We start from the raw sequence: 23,016 nt of genomic DNA on the forward strand, positions 1-23,016 counted from the left end.
CACCACCTTAGTCAAAAACTATTCAATCTCCTGTCTGAACTGTTGCTTTAGCTTCCTAACCAGCCTATGTCACTAAATTCTCCCTCTTTTCTAAACCATGCTGATGCAGATTAGCTAATCTCCTACAAGGATACTTTAATTGCATTACTCCCCTTTCAGATTCTACTGCCTGGCTTCCAAAAAGCTCTAGCTACTTTAGCAATCCAACTTTTTTTCTATTCCTCAACACACATTCTCCATTCTTGCCAGCCTGTTCTTCCCACTTCCCCATGCCAAGCTGTGCTCATTCCAGCTTGTGTTCCAGGGCTCAAGTTTATCCTCTCACCAGAATACCCTGTCCTCTCACCTCCATCTGTCTGAATTCTGCTAATAATTTATGTCTGGCTAAAGTTGCACCAGTTTGACCGTGCCACCTCTCCTATGGACTTTGTTGGTGTTTCTCATCTCTTAGCACCCAGATTCTAACTGCATTGTAGACAGTCTTATAAATAGGTGAGATAACTCATTGCAAAATATTTCAAAGTGAGTAGTAGTTAAAATACAAGGGACTGTATATTCTTTTCCCCTACTTCACACAAGAATATAAGCTCCACAAAAGCAGAGAATTTTTGTCCATCTATAATAATAAAAGCATAATATGCTAATTAGACCGGACAGCCAAACGACCTTCTGTATGACCTTCTGAAAGAAGCCAGAGCTGCAAGGGCTGAGGCAAGCCTCTGCGGCTGTGAGGGCTGAGCCCCTTGTACAAATTTTGTCCATCGGGCCTCTAGTTTTGTTCATAAAGGAAAACTAAGGGCTTAGTAAACACCCAAATATTTGTCAAATAAATAAATAAATACATAAACAAATAAAGGAATGAAAAAATCTACTACATGATGGAGTTTCAAATATTATTTTCTTCAGAAAAGAACTTTGAGCAGCCGAGTAGTTCTATTGGTTAGAGCATGGTCCTGATACAGCAAAATTGCAGGTTTGATCCCCGGTCAGGGCACATACAAGAAGCAAACAATGAATGTATGGATGAATGGCATAGCAAATTGATCTCTCTCTCTCTCTCCCTCTCTTTCTCTCTCAAAATCAATAAATAAATCTTTTTAAAAAAACTGAGGGAAATATGAAATATGAACAAGTTTGTGTGATTTCTGAATTTTAAACAGTGTGATATTTTAGAGGCAATTTCTTTTTTTAATATATTTTTATTAATTTCAGAGAGAGGAAGGGAGAGGGAGAGAGAGATTGAAACATCAATTATGAGAGAGAATCATTGATTGGCTGCCTCCCACATGCCCCTACTGGGGATCGAGCCCGCAACCTGGGTAGGAATCCAACTGTAACCTCCTTGTTCATAGGTCAACACTCAACCACTGAGCAACACCAGCCGGGCTAGAGGGATTTTCTTAAATGGAATAACAAGACTAGAAAATCACTGTGTTCATTTATCTAAATGTAGTATTTAAATTTTGAACTTAAAGATTTAAGAAGGGAGTGACAAAGTCCCAGTTACATTTGAGAAATATAAGTCTTATTATTCTCTGTTGGAGGATTTGCAGAAAAGAAGAAAAGAAAAAACAACAACCAGAAAGCTATTTGTTCATTTATTGAGATACAGTTATAGAGCATCTTCTCGTTGGTGTGCACTTAAAAGAGAATAGGCTGCTAAGAGTCTGAGTGATCAGCATAGCAGGTAGGAAAAGCTTAGATGATGAATTATGAAGACTTAATTTAAGTAGTGATGAGGATGAGAAGGAGTGAATATTTTGGAATTTATTTAGGCAGAAGCACTGAAAGTATTTGATGAACTCTGTTAAGATTGAGAGCTTGAGTCCTGATTTGCTTGACCAGTTTAATAGTATAGTTAGAGATAAGAGTATGAGTGGGCATGAAAGGAATGATGATGAGCTTAGCTGTGGATTTACAATGTTAGAAGAGTCTATGAAAAAAAATTGTGGGTCTGAACAATAAAGAATTGTATATAAGACCTACTGCTTAAAGATATATGAGGATTGAGGATGGATTTTGAATTGATCAACAATAAACAGTTGTTGATGACATAAGCTTGTGTAGAAATTCCCCAAAAGGGTGCTTACCTGAGTGAAATGAGATGAGGGCTGAGGCTGCAGATTACAGGCATCAAAAGGTTAAGAGGACAAGAATGACACAGGAAAAAGACTGAAATTTAAGGGCCAGATGTGACGTCAAGAAACCAGGAAAGAGTCATTGTATCAGTTAAAATGGTTTCAAGTGCAAGTAATAGAGAAGCTGACTCACTTAGCTTTAAACAATAAGGTAATTTATTGTTCCACATAACTGGAATTCCAGAGGTAGAATGGTCCGGGGTGGGTTGATCCAGGAGCTCAATAGCTTCATCAAGAAACCAGTTTCCTTTGTCTTCTTTTGCTCTGCCATCCACAGTTTGGATTTGTCCTAATTCTGTTTCTTTGGGAATAGAATAACTGGTTGTAGAAATCAGGACTACATATTCTCTCATTCACAACTGGCTGAAGAAGCAGTTTGGCTCTGGAAGCTCTCCTAAAAGAGTGGAGAAGAACTTGCCACTAGTCTCCAACAAAGTCCTTCTTGTGTTCCACTGGCACAAATATGATACCCAATGATTCCTGAAATAGTCACTAACTTGGGGAGAGGAATTAGGCCTCCATCTCCCAGAGCTGAAGGTGGATTTAGCTTTTCCTGAGATGCTGAACTTTGTTGGCGAGAGATGAATACCTGAACAAAAATCAAGATTCTTTAGGTAGAAGGAAATGGAAAATGGGGAATGCATAACCAGGCAGCTAGGACCACTACAGAAATATTAAGTAAGTCTAGGAGGAAGAAAGTTTGAGAAGTCACTAACATCATCAGAGGCTAAAGAGAGTCAAAGTAAGAGTTAAAGAAATAAAAAACAAAAGAAGCCAAGTAAATTAGTTAACTAGAAGGTGACTCTAGATAGACTTCATGGATACTAATTGAAGTGGAGATAGGGTCTTGGTAAGAAAGAAGATATGAAGCTTTAATATAAGTTTAAAGATTCTGGGTTTTGAAAGGAAGAATAATGATAATATAGCAGCCAGGAGGGAAAAGTAGTAAGAAGAAGGGTTGTTTTGCAATCAGCAATTAGATGTTTTAAAGTCTAGTCAGTGTCTCCTAATCAAGTTCTGATGAAAGCTCTTCTGGTGACCAGTTCTATGAACTTAATCAACATGTCAAGCTCCCTTTGAGAGCTCATCACTTAAAGGGGAAAAAATATAGCATATATATATTGAAAGCAGAGAATAATCTTACCTGTATTTTAGTTGTTTGTGTTTAGGGGAGATCTTCAATATTATAGTCCACTGAGGCATCAAAAATCATTTGGGGACTGAAAATAGAATATTTTTGTAATTTCTAGCACAGTAACTATTTGTGAGAGATAATCCAGTTAATGCTAGTTGACTATTCTGCATGCAGCCTCACTTTTGTATTGAGTGAATCTTGCTTTGTAGCAGGTAGAATATGAAGCCCACCATCCCCCTTCAGCAACAACAAATTACAACAGATTGAGATTAGTGTCTTTAAAATTAATGACAGTAGACCATTTTATTGTAAAGAAAGAATTACACTGTAGGTATTTTAGGAAGTTACTGTTCAGGTGCTTTAAATTCAGAACATTGTGTGTTCCCCTTAAATGGTAACGGTTGGAACACTTCTAAGTTTTTGTCACTTGTAAATCAATGAGATTCATGTGACAGAAATCTCAAAACTTTCATCCTACCTCGTATAGGCTAAATGACCACTTATTTGAGAACTTATGGGCAGCCGTTCATATTTTGCAGGCAGAAGTTACAGAATGATTTTACTTGGGAAAACAAGAGAAAACTAAAGATTGCATGTAGACCTAACAAATTATTCAGTTTGCTTGATACTTTTTGCCAAGAGTTTTGTCATGAGGGCAGACCATAGTGCTTTATTCCACATTCCCAGCCAGCATTTGCAAACCACCAATCATTTCCTAAGGGACCTTAACAGACGGAAGCATTGAATTCTCTACAGTCAATGTTGCCTCCCACCTGGGAAAAAGACAGTCCTGTAATTGAATCTGAGCATATGCATTGTCATCCCTCCTGCCTGCCTCTCTGATGTGACAGCAAATTAAAAGACTTAAGGCTCAGCCTGTCTTCCAGCTGCCAGCCCCTGGTAGACATGAGGGAGCCAGAAGGGACCAGGTGGAGCAGTTTTGAGTTGCACTAAACACACAGCGCAAGGAGGTTGGCCGTAACTTCCCAATGAATATTTATACCAGCCCCAATTCTCATGTTGCACTTTGGCACGGACCAGAGTGCTGAGCTCCTGCTGATTTCAAGGGCCCTGCATTGTTTGGACCTGCTCCGTGAAGTATTACGCCAGATGAGAAGTGGGGCCCAGGTTCCTATCACTAAGATGGGTGGTTGACTTTTTTTAAATGGAGACTATCATGTTACAGTGTCATAAGGATGGGGCAAGGGGGAGTTCCCTGACGTCTTCTGGCATTGCTGTTCATGAATTGCATGCAGCCTCAGCCTCAGCTTCCCGTGGAGTGGAACTTTAATTGTTTATATTGAGCGCCACACAATACTGTATGTTGTATATCACGGCATTTTCTTCATCTTTTTCTTGGAGGGTTTATTTTAGTTTGCTAAGGTCGGGCACTTATCACAGGGCTCTCTCATCACATTTCACATTCTGATCCCTCGTGGCAGGTGCTAACTTCCTTGCGCTCAAAGTGAATGGGTTGAGTAACCTCATAAAGATACAGAATGTCTTGGCATAGAAAAGAAGGGAGTAAAGAATGCCTGTCTATGGAAGACTCTTAGTGTTATTTAGTGAGCCCTGTAAACTGAGAAGATATTTGGAAAACCATCTACACACAAACCCATTAACTTTTTCTAGGTAGTAGATCATAGACTTATATTTATGTTCGTGATTCCCAATCCATATAGTTACCTAATAAAGCACACAACTTATCATGAGTTTTGTTTTATAAGAAATTTTTATTGTGTTTTTTTTTTAATTTTTAAAATTAAAACATAATTGGCATACAATATTGTATTAGTTTCAGGTGTGCAACATAGTGATTGGACATTTATATACCTTATGATGTGAACACCACAATAAGTCTATTTATTGATCATTCATTACAGTGCAAAGTTACTATTATATTATTGACTATACTCTCTCTGTTGTACACTACACCCCTGTGGCTTATTTATTTTATAACTAGAATTTTGTCTCTCTTATTCAACCCTCTACATTTTTTACTCCTCTTCCCCCACCCTGCGTCCCTATGGCAAACATCAGTTCATTTTCTGCATCACTGAGACTGTTTCTGTTTTGTTTTCTTTTTTAGATTACATATATACTAGTAAGTGAAAGTGTATGGTATTTGTCTCTTTCTGTCTGACTTATTCCACTCAGGACAATACCTTCTAGGCCCATCTATGTTGTTGTTGCAGATGATAAAATTTCATACATTTTTATGGCTGCATCATATTCCATTGTGTACTAGTATTCATACCACTTCTTTATCCATTAATCTATGGTTGGACATCTAGCTTGCTTTCATTTCTTGCCTATTGTAAGTAATGCTTCAGTGAACTAGGGGTGCATTTATATGTTTGAATTGGTGTGGGGTTTCGTGTGTGTTTTTTGGTGTGTCTTTTTTTTTTTTTAATCCTCATCCAAGGATATTTTTCCATTGATTTTTAGAGAGAATAGAAGAGAGAGGGAAAGACAGAGAGAAACATCGATGTGAAAGAAACACATAGATCGGTTGCCTCCTGCATGAGCCTGAACCAGGGCCTGGGCCAGGGAGGAGCCTGCAACCCAGTACATGCCCTTGACCAGAATCCAACCTGGGACCCTTTGGTCCGCAGGCTGACCTTTGTCCATTGAGCCAAACCAGCTAGGGCTGAATTAGTGTTTTTGTTTTCTTCTGGTAAAAAGTCAGAAGTGGAGTTTCTTGATTGTACAGTAGTCCTATTTTTAATTGCTTGATGAACCTTTCTACTGCCTTCCATTGTGGCTGCAGCAATTTTATGATCACACTAGCAATGCACGAGGGTTCCCTTTTCTCCACATTCTCACAAACACTTGTTATTTGTTGACTTTTTAATGATAGCCATTCTGACATATCTCATTGTACTTTTGATTTGCATTTTCCTGATGATTAATAATGTTGAGCATCTTCTCATATGATGTTTAAGGCCATTGTTTCCATTTTGAATTTTTGTCTGGATTTTCTATTTATTATTGTATGTGGGTGTTAAAGTCTCTTACTGTTATTGTAAAAATGTCAATTTCTCTCTTTATGTCTGTTAATATTTGTCTTGTTTATTTAGTCCTCCTATATTGGGTGCATAGATATTTATGAATATTATGTCTTTTGACCCTTTGATTATTATGTAATGGTCTTCTTTTTGTCTCTTTTTACAGTCTTTGTTTTAACATCAACTAGTCTGATATGAGTATTGCTATCCCAGCTTTCTTTTTATTATTTTTCTCATTTGTTTTTATGTGGAATATATTTTCTATACCTTCATTTTCAGTATGTGTCTATCTTTTGATCTGAAGTGAGTCTTGTGTATGCAGCATATGGGTGGGTCTTGCTTGCTTTTTTTGTTTTGTTTTTATCTTGTTTTGTTTTTATCCATTAATTTACCATATGTCTTTTGGTTGGAGCATTTTAGTCCGTTTGTTTTTAAACTAATTACAGACAGGTATGGTCTTTTTGCCATTTTGTTAATTCTTTTTTATTGTTATATAGTTTTCTTTGAATTCCTTTCTCGTTAATTTTTGTGTATCTTTTGTAGGTTTTGGTTTATAGTTACTATTTGGTATATTGATCTATATATTTTGACATATATTTTAAGCTGATCGATATTTTAGGTTCAAACACATTCTAAAGCGCTACAGTTTGGCTCATTGTGTTTTAAAAATTTTTGTTTGCAAATTCCCTAACTACTTCTTGTAGTTATAGTTGGTTTTGCTACTTTTGTCTTTTAACCTTCATATTAGCTTTTTTTAAAAAAAAAAAAAAACAACAATGTTTTTATTGATTTTTTAGAGAGAAAGGAAGTGAGAGCAATAGAGAGATATAAACATCAGTGAGAAAGAAACATCATCAATCAGCTGCCTCCTGCACGCCCCTAACTGGGGTTGAGCCCACAACCCAGGCACGTGCCCTGACTGGGAATTGAACTAGTGACCTCTTGGTTCCTGGGTCAATTCTCAACCACTGAGCCACACCAGCCAGACCATATTATCTTTTTAAGTGTCTGATTCACTTTCTATTATATGTTTGCCTTTTTTAGTGAGATTTTTTTTCTTTCATATATTTTATTATTTCTGCTTATGGCCTTTTATTTTCTGCCTGAAGAAGATACTTCAATATTTCTTGTAAAGTCAGCTTAATAGTGATGAACTCCTTCAGTGTTCACTTGTCTGGGTAGAGTATTCTAGGTTGTAGGTTTCTTTTTTTAGCACTTGAAATATATCCTGCCACTCCCTAGGGTCTGTAAAGTTTCTGCTGAGAAATCTGCTGATCTATGATTAGCTCTCATCATTGATGTTTCTCTCTCTCTCTCCCTCCCTCTCCCTTCTTTTCTGAAATCAAAAGAAACATATTTTTTAAAAGTAAATAATTGCTGAGATTTCAACTTTTGCTCTCTTGCTTCCTGCTCTAATAGGTCTATGGAAATGCAGGACCTAGCAAGTCCTCATCCTCTTGTTGGAGGTGGTGATGCCCCTGGTAGCTCCAAACTGGAGAAAGCGAATCTCAGTAGCACATCAGTCACCACAAATGGGACAGGAGGTAAGTGTACAACCTTAAAGACACCCAAAATCACATTTTCACATTTTAATGTTTGCTGCAATTTCATATGTTAGGGTCTGCTAATAAAGAAATATCTCATTAGCAGGAACACAATCAGCATAATATGCAAGGAATATATAGTTAATGGATTATTTATTGTTCATTTACTTGAAATTTTTGTTTCTCCTCTAAAACTGGAAACATTCAGAAACATCCAGACAGCCTTGGGCAACATTGAAGGCTTTAGTGAAGCTTCTTTTTTGCATTTGCCCTTGGAAATATTTTCTAAAATGTGGAAAATGTGGCCAAAAGGTTCTTACGAAAAAAGAAGATGAAGAAGAAAAGAAATTGTATTATTTTATAATTTTATTTTGAATTATAAGAGAGAGAAGATCTACCAAAATTTTTTTCTTAGAATGTTGTTTTCCTTAAAAGTAAATTTGGAAATAGAAAAAGTATATCTGCTGCAATTTCCTTTACAAAGAGAACAATACCTAACATGTATTTAAAAATATGAATTTAATATTTTTTCCAGGTATCTTCTCATTTGATTAACCCATAATTAACACACAGCATATGGCAACAATAACAGTTATTTCATATATCCTGCCATATTGTTTTTATAAAATGCATTCAACTTTCCAGAAAATATAATCTTATTTTTGCATCACAATATATAGACTACATCTCTATACATATGAGTTTCATTTTAAATCAATTATTTTCAAGTTTTATAGATCTAGTTATTTTATTCAGTAAGTGAGAAATTACATGAAATTTGTTTTAACTTATAAACTTCATATTATTAGGTATCAGCATTTGCCACATCATATTTTCTTTAAAATTTTCAATAAATATTTATGAAATTGATACACCTCTTTTCACTTATTTGAGAAGAACTGCTCAACCTAAAATCTTCTTTGTAAAGTTATGTGCATTGCAATTTGCCTGTATTTAATAATGTTTTATACCAAACCCTTTGTAAATTAACATTTTTCTTGTTTATAATGTTTATTTGTCTCTAAACATGCATCTGTAGTTTTGGCTAATCAATTATAGGATTGCAAATTTATGAGATTGTTTAGTGATGACTTCTGAAGTAAAAACATTAATATTTAAACCTTACCTTGGTGCCGGGGTCCAACCCCAGCAGGTCCAGGGGTCCCCAAAGGTGTGGACGGAGTCGGCGAAGAAGGAATGACACGGAGACAGCGTTCAGTTGATCAGCAGCCTAGCCAGGATCTCTAGCCTGGATCTCCAGCCAAGTTCTGGTCTCGATCTCCAGAGAGGTTCTGCTTAGGATCTCCAGAGAGGTTCTGTCCAGGTTCTCCAGTCAGGTTCAGTCACCAGGTTCTAGTCAGGCTCTCCTGCCAATCTCCGCAGTCAGGTTCAGTCCAGGATCCCCTGCCATGCTCTCTCGCCAGGCTTTGCCTCCAAGCTCCGAGGCCAGTCCCTGTCCGGGATCCTCCGGCATGCTCTCGCCAGCGAAGTTCTTCTGTCTCTAGAGAACGTTCTGTGTAGGTTCTGTGCCTAGGCTCTGTCTCTCTTGGTCCTGTCTTCCAAGCCCTGTGTTCTGAGTTCTGTGTTCTGAGTTCTGTCTCTTGCTGTCTTGTTCTGTGTTCTGAGTTCTGTGTGTTTCTGTCTTGTTACAACTGTATTTATACCAGTTGATTCAATCCTATCAATCTCTATTACAAAGGTTAGGGCGTTTCTTATCTCCATTCCAGGGAGAAAAGATTATGTAGTTTAAGCATGATTGTTCGTAGTTAAAGGGATTAATTACCCGCCTGGCACTTAGTTGAGGGGTTTTATTCCCTCCCTAACTTCAGGGGAAAATCCCTACCTGGGGATTCAACCTTTCTCGGAGAGGTGACCTTGGTTAAAACACAGTGCCAAGAAGGTGAGCAAACATATTAAGAACCGTATGCCATATATGCCAGGTCCCTTGAAACAGCAAGGATGGACCGGCTCCCGGCAAATTCCCCCTTTTTTATTTTTTAAAAGCAGGCATTAAAAAGAAAAACCTGAAATGCTCTCTTGTATCCATTTTAAGAGTAGGATTGGAGCTTTCCGCTATTACCTGAGTCCTGATCTAGCAACCCAGGGAGAGCTTGCCAATCCTGCACTTTCCCGGGGTGGAAAGGCTGCAGTGGGGTTAAGGATAAGGCTCCTTGGGCATACCTTCTCCCATGCCTCTACATTTACCATTCTGGCACCTTTCCTTCCTCAGAAAAGCATGGACGTATTTCTTGTATAAAATGTTCCATCTGACTGGGAGTAACCTTAATTCCGCTGCTAACAAGCATATGTGTTAAAAGATCAATACGGAGTCTTTTTTCTTTAGACTCAGTATGGCACATCTTCTTAATCTAAAGATCAATACAGAGTCTTCTTTCTTTGGACTCAGTATGGCACATCTTCTCAATCTAAGAATCAATACTATCCACCTTCTTACCCTACTTATCCTCTATAGGGGGGTCTGTAGCACCCTGGTGGAGTCCTATCCGTCCCGAGTGTGGGGTTCTCAATGGGGGGGGGGCTTACCTAAGGGAATCCTGTTCCAGGGGTTCCCAAAGGTGTGGACGGATTCGGCGAAGACTATCCACCCTCTTCCTACGGTGGAGTCTGATCCGTCCCGAGTGTGGGGGTTCTCAATGGGGGAGGGGGGCTTACCTAGGGGAATCCTGTTCCAGGCATTCCCAAAGGTGTGGACGGAGTCGGCGAAGACTATCCACCCTCTTCCTACGGTGGAGTCCGATCCGTCCCGAGTGCGGGGCGCTTACTTAGGGGTCCCTGTTCGGGCGCCATATGCCGGGGTCCAACCCCAGCAGGTCCAGGGGTCCCCAAAGGTGTGGACGGAGTCGGCGAAGAAGGAATGACACGGAGACAGCGTTCAGTTGATCAGCAGCCTAGCCAGGATCTCTAGCCTGGATCTCCAGCCAAGTTCTGGTCTCGATCTCCAGAGAGGTTCTGCTTAGGATCTCCAGAGAGGTTCTGTCCAGGTTCTCCAGTCAGGTTCAGTCACCAGGTTCTAGTCAGGCTCTCCTGCCAATCTCCGCAGTCAGGTTCAGTCCAGGATCCCCTGCCATGCTCTCTCGCCAGGCTTTGCCTCCAAGCTCCGAGGCCAGTCCCTGTCCGGGATCCTCCGGCATGCTCTCGCCAGCGAAGTTCTTCTGTCTCTAGAGAACGTTCTGTGTAGGTTCTGTGCCTAGGCTCTGTCTCTCTTGGTCCTGTCTTCCAAGCCCTGTGTTCTGAGTTCTGTGTTCTGAGTTCTGTCTCTTGCTGTCTTGTTCTGTGTTCTGAGTTCTGTGTGTTTCTGTCTTGTTACAACTGTATTTATACCAGTTGATTCAATCCTATCAATCTCTATTACAAAGGTTAGGGCGTTTCTTATCTCCATTCCAGGGAGAAAAGATTATGTAGTTTAAGCATGATTGTTCGTAGTTAAAGGGATTAATTACCCGCCTGGCACTTAGTTGAGGGGTTTTATTCCCTCCCTAACTTCAGGGGAAAATCCCTACCTGGGGATTCAACCTTTCTCGGAGAGGTGACCTTGGTTAAAACACAGTGCCAAGAAGGTGAGCAAACATATTAAGAACCGTATGCCATATATGCCAGGTCCCTTGAAACAGCAAGGATGGACCGGCTCCCGGCACCTTGGTCCAAATAATAATATTTTTTAAAAACTATGCATTCTGGAAGCAGACCTTGGAGTTCACTAATCATCATGTGTATATATTTAACGGAACTAAAACAGACCTGATTAACTAAAATGTAAAAGTCATACCATGGCAGTTATAATTTTTGGCGAAAAGGTCAGAAACCAGTGCAAGCATTGGAAACTATTCGTGTACACTGAGCAGGCACTCAGACAATGAACCCTTATACTGTTCCTGTTCTCAGGGGACAACATGACTGTTTTAAACACTGCGGACTGGTTGCTGAGTTGCAACACCCCCTCTTCCGCAACAAGTATGAGAGATGATGGTACACTGCATGTGCTTGGGTGTGTGGATTTGCCCTTCTGGTTTGCTTTCTGTTGCTATTTCTGTGTTTGCACCTTTTTTTCTGTGTCCAATACTTGTAAAGGAAAAGGAGAAATGATCATGCCTTTTAGTTGTTTATTGGTAACAGTTGGCTATATTTTTCATATCAACTAGTATTCTCATCTCAAATTCTTATTACCAGCAGTATTCTTAGATTTTTTTCATAATTTTACCAAAATGGTGCATCAGTTGTTTTTCTAACTACATGTCAATTTATTAAATGGATAATTGAGCACCACATTCATGTCAATCAGAGAATTTGAAACAGATTGCATGTACATACAAACTTGTTTATCTTTATAACCTATACATTTTTATAATTTATGTTGACTTTTTAGCATGGCAGAAGATATTTGCTATTTTAGAGACTTTATTAAATATTCCAATTAAAGTAACATTAACAATCAGTTAAAATTCCATTATTTAAAAAACCATCAGTGATAAAAGCTATATATTTAAAATTGTAAATTAATATTGTCTTTGAAAATATTTTGAACTATAGACATTTACTACATTCATATATGTAATATATATTAAAGTATAAACAAACCTTTATCCTAAATCAAAAGTTAATATACTATCAAAATTTAAAAATAAATATAATTCTATAGCACTATGTTAGAACCACCCAACACAAGATTAAACAGAACTCACTACCTATCACAAATGTGCATTACAAGCAAGCAGTTAGACTAGGCACAGACTTGCCATATTTCGATTATATTATATTATGAAGAATACTCCATTATGCCTATTACTTATATATTTATAATTTTCATTTCAATTTTTTTTCAATTTCATACTTAAAATATACTTTTCATAGTTAAAAATATATTGCCAGAATTAGTTTCTCTTCATGGGTCTTTATTCATAAAGAGCAAGATAGTAAATATTTTAGGCTTTGTAGGTCATACTGCCTCTGTCTCCACTACTTAGTAATGCCATCATAGCCCCAAAACAGCCATGGACAATATATAGATGAATTAGTGTGACTAGGTTCCAATAAAACTTTATTTATGGATTCTGAAATTTAATTTTATATTAATTTAATGTTACAAAATATTCCAAATTTGATCACTTTTAAAACATTTAAGATTTAAAATATTTCTAGATCATTGGCTGATGTTCTGTTCTAAAGTAGTATTAATATAACACAGGCAACTTTACAATAGTATATATATTATATAATATTTAGTAATTCATGGCTAATCTTAACTGGAAACATTTTTCTGAGTGTTACACTTCAAGTTTTCTGGTTCTTATTGTTAATGTTAAGTGTCATGTGGCCATTTGGGAAGAACAAGGTCTTGTGTGTCAGAAGGATATAATTTGAATCTTGTCACTATACTTATGAGTGTGTCACTTTGGACAAGTTACTGAACATTTCTGAGCTTTAATTCTTTTCTATAAAAGAAAGTTAATAACACTTCCCTGGCAAGACTTTTTGTCCTAAATGAGATATGTATGTAAGTTGTTTGGTAATAAATGCCAGAATATTTCCTTCTTTCATTAATAATTTAATAATAATTGGCCAGAAAATTCTTTTTTTAAATATATTTGTATTGACTTCAAAGAGGAAGGGAGAGGAAGAGGGAAAGAGAGATAGAAGCATCAATGATGAGGGAGAATCATTGATTGGCTGCCTCCTGCACTCCCCACACTAGGATCAAGCCTGCAACTGGGGCATATGCCCTGACTGGGAATTGAACCATGACTTTCTGGTTTATAGGTCGATGTTCAACCACTGAGCCATGACAGCTGGCCTGGCAACAAATTCTTAAGGAAAATAAAACATGCATTATGTTAAAATATCCTCCAATGTTTGGTCAGCTAAGAAATTCTTCTGAATTTACAATATGTAAATTGACCACAGAAGCCAAATCTTTAGTGAGATTATACTTTGATTATTAATGACATAGTCTTGGTGGCATATTGATACGAAATTTTTAATGACATCTAATGACTTTTTATGTTGGGTGTTTATAATACAAACTAAGCATTTGGTGCATAGTCTCTCTCATTGACAGTAAATTATTTTATTTTTAATCCTGGGTTTTATTGTTGGTATTGGATCATTGCATAAAATTCTTATAATAAAAAAGGAAAAAGCTAATTTTGGGTGTTTTCAAGAACTTTCCATTCATTTTGAGATTTTCAAAAAGATAAATTTAATTATATGTTTTATATTAAAATGAATGAGTTGACAGTATTACCTTAACCTACCATATTACATTGGTGCTGTTTCACTATATTACACTATTACTTTAATTTAAAATGTTTTATAACCTTAATCCTAATTACATCTGCAGATTTATATTGGTACTTAGATTTTCCTTTCAAATGTCACTTATAAAATTGTTAAAATATAGAACTAGTAATAAAAATAGAATAAATGCAATCATACTTTAGCATATAGATCAGGGATCAGCAAACTTTCTGTAAAGGGTCAGATAGTAAATATTTTAGGCTTTGCAGGCCATATGGTCTCTGTTGTAATTACTCAACTTAACTTTCATTCACAAAAGCAGCCATAGATAATATGTAAGTGATTGAGCTTGGCTGTGTTCAAATAAAACTTGATAAATTTGAATTTCTTAAAATTTTCACACCATAAAATATTATTCTTTTGATATTTTCAACTATTTAAAAATTTAAAAGTCATTCTTAGCTCATGGACCATTTAAAAATAGGCCACAGAGCAGATTTGTAACATGTGTTATAGTTTGCCCATCCCTGATATAGATATATATGCTATAGGTGTAGTCTACATACTTCATGTTCATACACATTCATGCATGTAAATGCATGCCAAGTATATGAAAGTTACTTCCAGATACAGGAAAGATCCTAATTTACAAGATTCAGATTTATGATAAGCCATACATTGTATACAAAAATACTTAGATCTATTGGGAGTACTTAGGATAGGGTCTAAAAGTGAATTTTTACTTTCTCAATTACTAGTAAAATGTGGCAAGTTTCTATTATATGCCAGGCTCTATGCTAGAACATGGAAACCCAATGGGGCCTATAGAACACAATACTGGCCATCAAGGGACCAAACTCTAACAGAGGAAAAGAGACAAGAAAATAATGAGTGAATAATGTGTTCAAGGTAGGTGCACAGTAGAGGGAGGGAATATTTTATTCTACATGGAGATTAAGAAAATACTTCAAAGCAATTTGGGGGAACCAAAATCAGACATTGTGATCAGATTTATGGTATTTTCTATAAAGGGTTGAGCAAAAGTGGGTTTACAGTTGTGAGTTCGTGAAAGAGATTATTTTTGTATTATAATTAATTAATTAATTATTGTATTATTTATTATTATTATTATCATCAACCTACTTTTGCTCACCTGTGTATTTAGAATCTGCATAACATGGAAAAGAATCTTCCAAAATATTTAATATATCAATGAGTGAATCACATGTAAATAATTTATTTCTGAATGTTATATACATGTGCAGTCGAGCCCTTTTTATATTTGCTTTTTGGAATGAGAGCCATTTGCTTCATCAAATTATTTTACAAAATTTAATACTTTAAGGATACTTAGGAACGAAAGCTATTTGGAACTCATAGGTTTTTGAATGAATATATTGATTTAGACAAACATAAACCGTAGGCTGTAGCAATTATTAAAACTGGCAGGCAATACTTATTGTTACCCTGCAGTGGTATGAATTGTATCCCTCCTGATCTAAATCCTCCTGAAATTCTTTGTAGAACCTAAAAGGTCAAAAGTTGCTATGTTTAATTTTGTGATTCAGCAAGAAGTGTATTTGGAATTATATATATAGATATACACTCTTTTAAGTGGACACTTAAATGCATATTTCTGAAGATGAAATATAAAATGTAAATTACTGGGTCAGCTCTTGTAAGGATTAAGTGTGCTACTGCAACAAATGAATGTGAATGATGTTATGATAATAAACCAGACTTCCTCCAAAAAAATATACACATCAATGCTGTACTTGAGTTCTAAAGATAAACTGCAGGAACAAGATTTAATTTGAAAATACTAGTATGTGTATGAGGATATGGATGTAGGTTGGGATGTGAAGAGAGGAAATCAATGGTTTAGTAGACATAGCTAACACCTGGCAATAATCACATACAATCTTAATTAAATCTGTAGATTATTTTAAAGGTGAAAATTCAGTCATTTCAATACATTAAAATTAATTTGACCCTTTTAAAAATCTATTTGGTTCTATTAAAAACAAATCACAAGTGGATAATTAATGGTCAGGAGGACCAGACAATTCAAGTATTTCTTCTGTGCAAAGTACCATATATAGTTTTTTTCATTTTACTTTTATGGAAATAGACCCTTATTTTAAGCATGTAGAAAACTGCAGAACTCATTAATTAACCTATGACATCAAAATATAATTGCTGCTTTTGCAATCAAAATAATGACTTACTGTTAAACATTAATAAGTATACTTTACAAATAGTGTTCATAGACTTAGATACGTTTAAGTAGGAATTTGGCCACACTTTGAATTTGTAAGTTCCACGAAATTTTCTCTTGTCTTAGTTTTTAAGGCTTTGGACTGTGTTTTTGTCATAAATATGGACATTGCATCACAAAGGGCCATCTAGATCACATTCTGAAACATCTTTATATGGATACAGATTAAAGGAATTCTTGGTTAGTTAGTGCACCCTGGTCTCAAATTTTAGCACTCACTAGCTCTGTGACTATAGACAAGCTATTTAACCTCTTTGTTCCCTCATCTGAGAAATGAAGATGATAGTATCACCTACCTTTTATGATTGTCATGGGGAGTAAAGGAGTTAATATCTATAAAGCACAGCAAGAGCACTTGGAATGTGCTAAGTACCTTTTAAGTGTGTGTTGTTATCGGCCTTCAAACTTGCTACTTCTTGTTGTCGTTTAAAATATTTCATGAGGAAGAAATGGAAAGCATACTGTATTAGCCTATTCCCACATTTTGGAGCTTTCATTTTTATTACCAAAGTGTGCCTAATTGCTCCATCTAAAAAATAGCCCACTCTTACTACTTTGTGAGCCATCACGAAGAGTCACTGTCATGAATGTAAACCATTTTCATACCTGAAGATAGCCTGTTATGGTGGAAAGATCACGGATTTGGCGCTAAAGACCTGCGTTTGGATCTTAGCTTGATATCACCTGCGATGGAATAGGCCCCTCAGCCCACCCAAACATTAGTTTCCTCCTGTATACATTTGATATAGTGGTTTGCATTGATCAAGGTTGTTTTAAGGAATAGCTAAATATAAATAATCTAGCACATAATAAGCTCTCAATAAACAATTATGTAGTAGCAAATAATTTTGTGGTGGTAAATTTAATTAGTGATCAGCTATAAGCATAATAGGGACTACCATCCAAGTTACTACTAAAACGTAGTAACCACCATATATTACTTATCATTATACAAATAATGAGATACTACTCCTCAGATTATTGTTGTTATTGAAAAAGAGGTGGATCTTAAATTTCCCTTTTGCTAGGAGAAGTAGGCCAACTTTCTTTACTCCCTCTTTCCAACCTCTTAGAATCTTCCAGCAAATCTTCAGGACATTATTGAAACATGGATAGCAAATTTACCTCAGAGCTCGCTAAGGGAGGGTCCAGTTAGTTCTGTTCCTGTGGGAAGAGAGCATCATCATGACTGCATGTTTCTCCACTAATTAATTGCTTTTCTAACAGCATAACCTAACTCACTTCTGTGGTTGGTGGGTATTTTCTGACCCGCTATGCTTTTTGTCATATTTGTTCATGGTTGGCTAGTCTTCAGCTTGCTTCTTCAGCTTGCTTCTAAGTTATTTAACCGGATCATCCCAGGAAACATAAGAGGTGTTAAGTAGAAAATAGTTTAGTTTATTCCCTTGCTGCTGTGATATATGTAACAGAGCTCTGCCCACAAAGGGAAAATATGGTGTGACAAAATAAGTAGAGGCTTTTCCACTGCCTCCCTACCCCCCACTCACATCTAATAATGACAATTATGTGTGCCAGGCGACATCATTGCCAAGTGAGGATTTTGGCAAAATATACCACCTCAAAGAAGAAACAATATATTAAAGACTTTTCAAGAGATATACTTATTGCTGTAGAAATCATCTTATTCTATGCTTCTCTCTATAATTCATTAAAAAATCATTATGCCATTAAAATAAAAAGCCCAACATCTTATGTATAACTCTTTAGTTTTTCTAAGAGCAAAAAATTTATTGAGTGCCTCATTTTTCACCCATCACCTGAATATGCTCACAGTTTCTGTATTTCAGTATGCCTCCATTGTACTCTTATGTAATCATTTTTTTTTTAAATCTTCTTGAGGAGAACAAAATATAAGCTAGTACATCTCATTGTTATGTTTTGTATTAAATGTTCTGAAGGCTGACCAATGGTTCCTTTTTTCTGTCTTTTGACTATAATATCAGAGTGTGCTTTAGGTGAGTTAAAAATGCAAATATGTATACTGCTGTTTCAACTTCGTAAGGTGGACTGCCCTGAAAAGCCAGATTCAAGATAACTGGCTTGGCCAGAGGAATTTTCGATTAAGTTCTCTCCAAATGCATGTCCATTTAGAAACTAAATTAACAAAACTCTCCTCATCGACTTCTCAAGTTCTCTCTTGCATGCTCATGGTAGCTAGAAAAACCACTAGTAGAACAGTCAGCATCTTTGATACCAATTTAGAAATAAAACTCACATGTACTTATTCTTCTACATAGTGTCTCTCCTTGCAGTCAAAACAGAGCCTTTGAACAGCAGTGAAACCACAACCACGACTGGAGATGGAGCGCTTGACACTTTTACTGGGTCAGGTAAAGCCTTAAGCTCGTGTGTTGTTACGTACACATCGGGGTACACACAATCCTCCTAGTGAATGAGCAGCATAAACAGCAAAGCTGTTAGAACATAGGTTTCTATACATTTAGCAATAAATTAACTTTTTTGAGAACTGATTGTCATAAAACTATGCATTTTTAGAAATTATATTTGGAATCATCTTGCTAGATTTTTTTCAGTTGGCAGCAAAACAATCCCACTTGACTTTCTTATCAGAAATAAGCAGAGCTGGCTTCCTTCATAATTATTTTATACAGTGTTTAATTTAATAATTAGGTTGTAATAGTTGACTTTATCCCGTCAACTTGTCCATTCAAATGACATAAAAACTGCCTTTTCTCCAACATTTGAGATGTAAAACTATCCATTTGATTCCTTCTAAATAACCTTGTTTCCTCTCTGTGTTTAAAAAAAAATCCTCCCATGCAAGCAGCTGAGTGACAAGTATTAAAGGTTAATGGGCTGCAGGAGAGCACATGCGGGTTGCATTAGAACCAGCCTCTGAGAGCACTACTTTCACTCAAATGCTTCAAAGAGAACAATGGCGTGTCTTTAAACATCAATCCTTTTAAGTACCAATACCTGATAACTCCCAGGTGGGCACAGAGGACACGCATTAAGTTGACTTAGTTAAAGTTACAATATTTTGTTTGGTTTATTATCTGGTGAAAGGATTCTTTTTTTTTTAATGTGAGGAGGAATGTGTATAGCAGAAAGATGAACATTAAACCTGGAAAAGTATTTGTGGTAATTAAATCTTGGTTCTGTTATTCTATTTTATTTTACATTTTTCCATGTTCTCATGGACAAGGGTTTCATGTGGGTAAGCTTCATGTAAAGAGTTGAGGTATATCCTTGAGGATAATGTCAATATCGCATATATTTGATTTTTAAAGATAAAGATGATCACATTTCCTGAGTTCACACTATTGGGAGTGCTTGTCATGTATTCACATAAATAGTAGTACTCCAAACAGAAAGAAATAATACATAAAGATTCATATGTATTAATCTATATTTTTTTCTAGCAATTCACTTGCCTCCCAGGAGCTAAATAGATATCAACTAACTCTAGCATTCTTTATTACTCATTATAATCCTTGTAAACTTTCTACAAAGTAAATGCATATGAACATATTTTTAAGGAAAGGAATGGAATTATAAGTAATGGATGACATACTTAAATAGCATATCACAAGTTAACTGAAAGCTAAATGACAAAATTACAGAATGTTAGCTCCAGAAGTAATTTTAGAGATCTATGGTAAGAATACTAAGGCACTGAGAAGTTAACGGTGGTTAAGGCCAGACTATCAAAACTGCACAGATAGTCTCTGCTATAAATAGTCTAGAACAGTATTCTGAGCTATTCAGGAGTCTTTGTGTGATACCCATAGGAAAATATAAACATGAGGAAAAAAATAACTGGGAAGAGTCATCCTATCTGAAATTGACACACACACACACACACACACACACACACACACACACACACACACACATTTTTTTTTTACAAAGTTTCTTCATTTTCTTTTAAGAATTATCTAGGATTGTGCTGTCCAATAAAGTGGCCACTAGCCATATGTGGCTATTTAAGTCTAAATTGACTAATATTTGGTACAAAATTTAAAAAGCCATGTAGTTACACTAGTCACATTTCAAGTGTTAAATAGATGTATGTGGTTTTTCTAGTGGCTTTCATACTGGATAACTCAGGTATAGAACAATTCTAACACCATGGACCAAGTTCTTTAGGACAACAATGACTTAGGTCAGCAATCCTCAAAAGCATCACTATCATAGGACTTATTTACCATTGTGAGGTAGTTGTCCTCTGCATTGCAAGATGTTTAGCAGCATCTCTATCATCTATACAAGATAACAGTAGCACCCTGCACTTATGACAACCCAAAATGGCTCCAGACATTTTTAATGTCCCCTAGCAAGCAAAATTTCTACTCCACCCCCAACCTCATCCCCTACCTCTCACCCTGTTGACAGTCACTGAGCTAAGGTTCCATGATCATAAGAATAAAACATTAAAATTGCTTGACATCATACTCTGAGAACCTGATAATATTCTTTATATTTTTTTTAAATTAGTTTTAAGGAAACTCTTAAGGCAAGCAGTTTTCCTTACTGTTATAGGCAGAAATGATGGAGTATAATGAGTATAGTGCTTTGGGTAATATCTCTAGATTAATTGAATGGCAATGGGGAAGGTCTCCATGGTTCTCCAGAAATCATACTGAAGATTAGGCTGCCTGGGTAGCAACTGTCTTTACTTTGTTCAGCATAAGCTCAACTTCACTTTAGTTAAATTTTATTGTTGTTATCAGTTACATGGAGATTTATATTAGAATGAAATGTAGACATTTTAGTTAAGAAGCATAAACTCTCCACGTTTTTTGCGAACATCCTAGTTTACTGAAACAAAGATCTTATGTTATATTTAGAAAATGAACATATAGACATTAATATGAAATTTTAATTGACCCTTTATACTGTTTTGAGTGCATGATGCTAATGATTTCTAGATTCATTCGTTAGAGGGAGAAAGGATCATATATATTCAGACTTGTATTCACTCATATGGATTTTTCTGAAATAATTCTGCTCCTTGGCTTATTTAATAAAAGCTTCTTCAGAGAATGTTTCTTTTCAGTATTTGATGTCTCTTTGGAAAAGCTTTGTGTTTCACAATCATGAAATCAACTGATTAGTATTGTCTAAGTTTTGAGTGTGCCCAAGTAAAATTTTATAAATAAGAAACAAAAATCATGGAATTAAACCTCATTCAACTATATTTTTGATAAACAGTATTCACTATTAATGAATCAGACTGAATTTCCTGTGGAATAACACTATTAATATTATGTAATGAACAGTTAGTGCCCATAGTGTAGTAAAAAATGTCTGTTCTCATTTGAAAGTTTTAAACATTCTTTAAGTTTTTAGTAAATAAGTAAAAAATTAATGGTTCATTAGTCAATGTATTTTTAAGTATATATAGTAAGCACACTTAAATAATGGTTGCTGAAAATATTTACAACATAACACACCAGTCATAATTAATGATTTTCAAAATTGATTCATAATATTCTTGAAAACATACTTTCTGTACTGTTGCTATGAAAACTATAATAGACTTTCATCCTCAGAGTTCACAGGCCAAATAGCATTTTAAATACATTAAATTTTACCTGTTTATGAAGTAGCAGATCACAAGGGCACTTACTAGCATTTTGATATAGAAAAATCTCATGTTTCATGAAATAGTTAGCAACCTAAACCTATTTGTCACTTTTACAATTCTAAAAGTTTAGCTCTAGAATTATTATGAACAACTTAGAAAGGACATAGTACTTTGAAGTATAACTATGATTGATTAGACTAAACTAATTCCAGTGCTGCGTTGTGTACTACTTTAATCTTTTTGAAAGGTGAATGAACAGCAGATGGCCTAATAAAGACACTCTGTGTGCTTGCCCAGTATGGATTGGCTCTGAAGGGACTTCCTCAACACGGTAGAGCCCATATATTTGCAATACATCCGTCTTAGTCAAGCAGATGGTTAAAGGAAAGAGAAACTTCCAAACTTTTGGACATATTCCAGTTTGGGGCTGCATGTTTAGGTGAAATATTAACAGGACCTGGCTTTCACCTTTATGTTCTTCTCAAAAAAGTTCTATCTCTGATAGGTCAAAATATTTTTGTAAATAAGGTTGCTACTGCGTTTTGCAATTATGGTGTGTGTGTTTTTTTGTGTTGCATCATCACCCATGCGTTCTGTGTACATTGCAATTATTACTAGAATAGTTTGGACTGTATTTTTAAATTACTCATCTGATTGGTAAAAGAAAGAAAATAGAATATGATATCATTTGACAATTTGAAAATCAAGGGTGGACTGTCACATTTTTCTTAATTTTTATTATAATTATATTAAAATAAATATGGAGGAAGGGTAATGTATTGGCATCATATTTGGAATTTAAAACATAAAGTTTGCAAATGAAAAAAAATTTACCTTTATATCATGAAAGAATAATCACCTGTAATTGAATATATTTATCCATAGCATATTAATACATAAAAGCATGCTACTGATTTGAGAAAATGAAAGAATGATGGAGGTGAATGATTTTTAAGAATTCATTTCATGCTCTTAGAACAAAGTTGAAGCAGTTCAGTTAGAATAAAATGGGCATCTGTTTCTGTTTAGAAAATGAATTCATATTTTTGAAAATCAGTGAATTTTTAGATACATATCTTTAATGTGATA

General features: G+C 35.7%; 1 protein-coding gene across 7 annotated transcripts in view; it reads left to right on the top strand.

The window, feature by feature from the left end:
• Positions 1 to 23,016, top strand: part of EYA4 (EYA transcriptional coactivator and phosphatase 4) — a 233,626-nt gene that overhangs the window by 163,282 nt on the left and 47,328 nt on the right. For 6 of the 7 annotated variants that reach the window (XM_059700379.1, XM_059700382.1, XM_059700384.1 and 3 more), the window contains exons 4-5: positions 7,701 to 7,825; positions 18,614 to 18,706. In XM_059700379.1, coding sequence (XP_059556362.1) covers positions 7,701 to 7,825; positions 18,614 to 18,706 — 218 coding nt within the window. The remainder of the gene's footprint in view (positions 1 to 7,700; positions 7,826 to 18,613; positions 18,707 to 23,016) is intronic. The other variant, XM_059700380.1, reaches the window with a different exon arrangement.

Source organism: Myotis daubentonii, chromosome 6, assembly GCF_963259705.1.
Source record: "Myotis daubentonii chromosome 6, mMyoDau2.1, whole genome shotgun sequence".
Taxonomy (NCBI): domain Eukaryota; kingdom Metazoa; phylum Chordata; class Mammalia; order Chiroptera; family Vespertilionidae; genus Myotis; species Myotis daubentonii.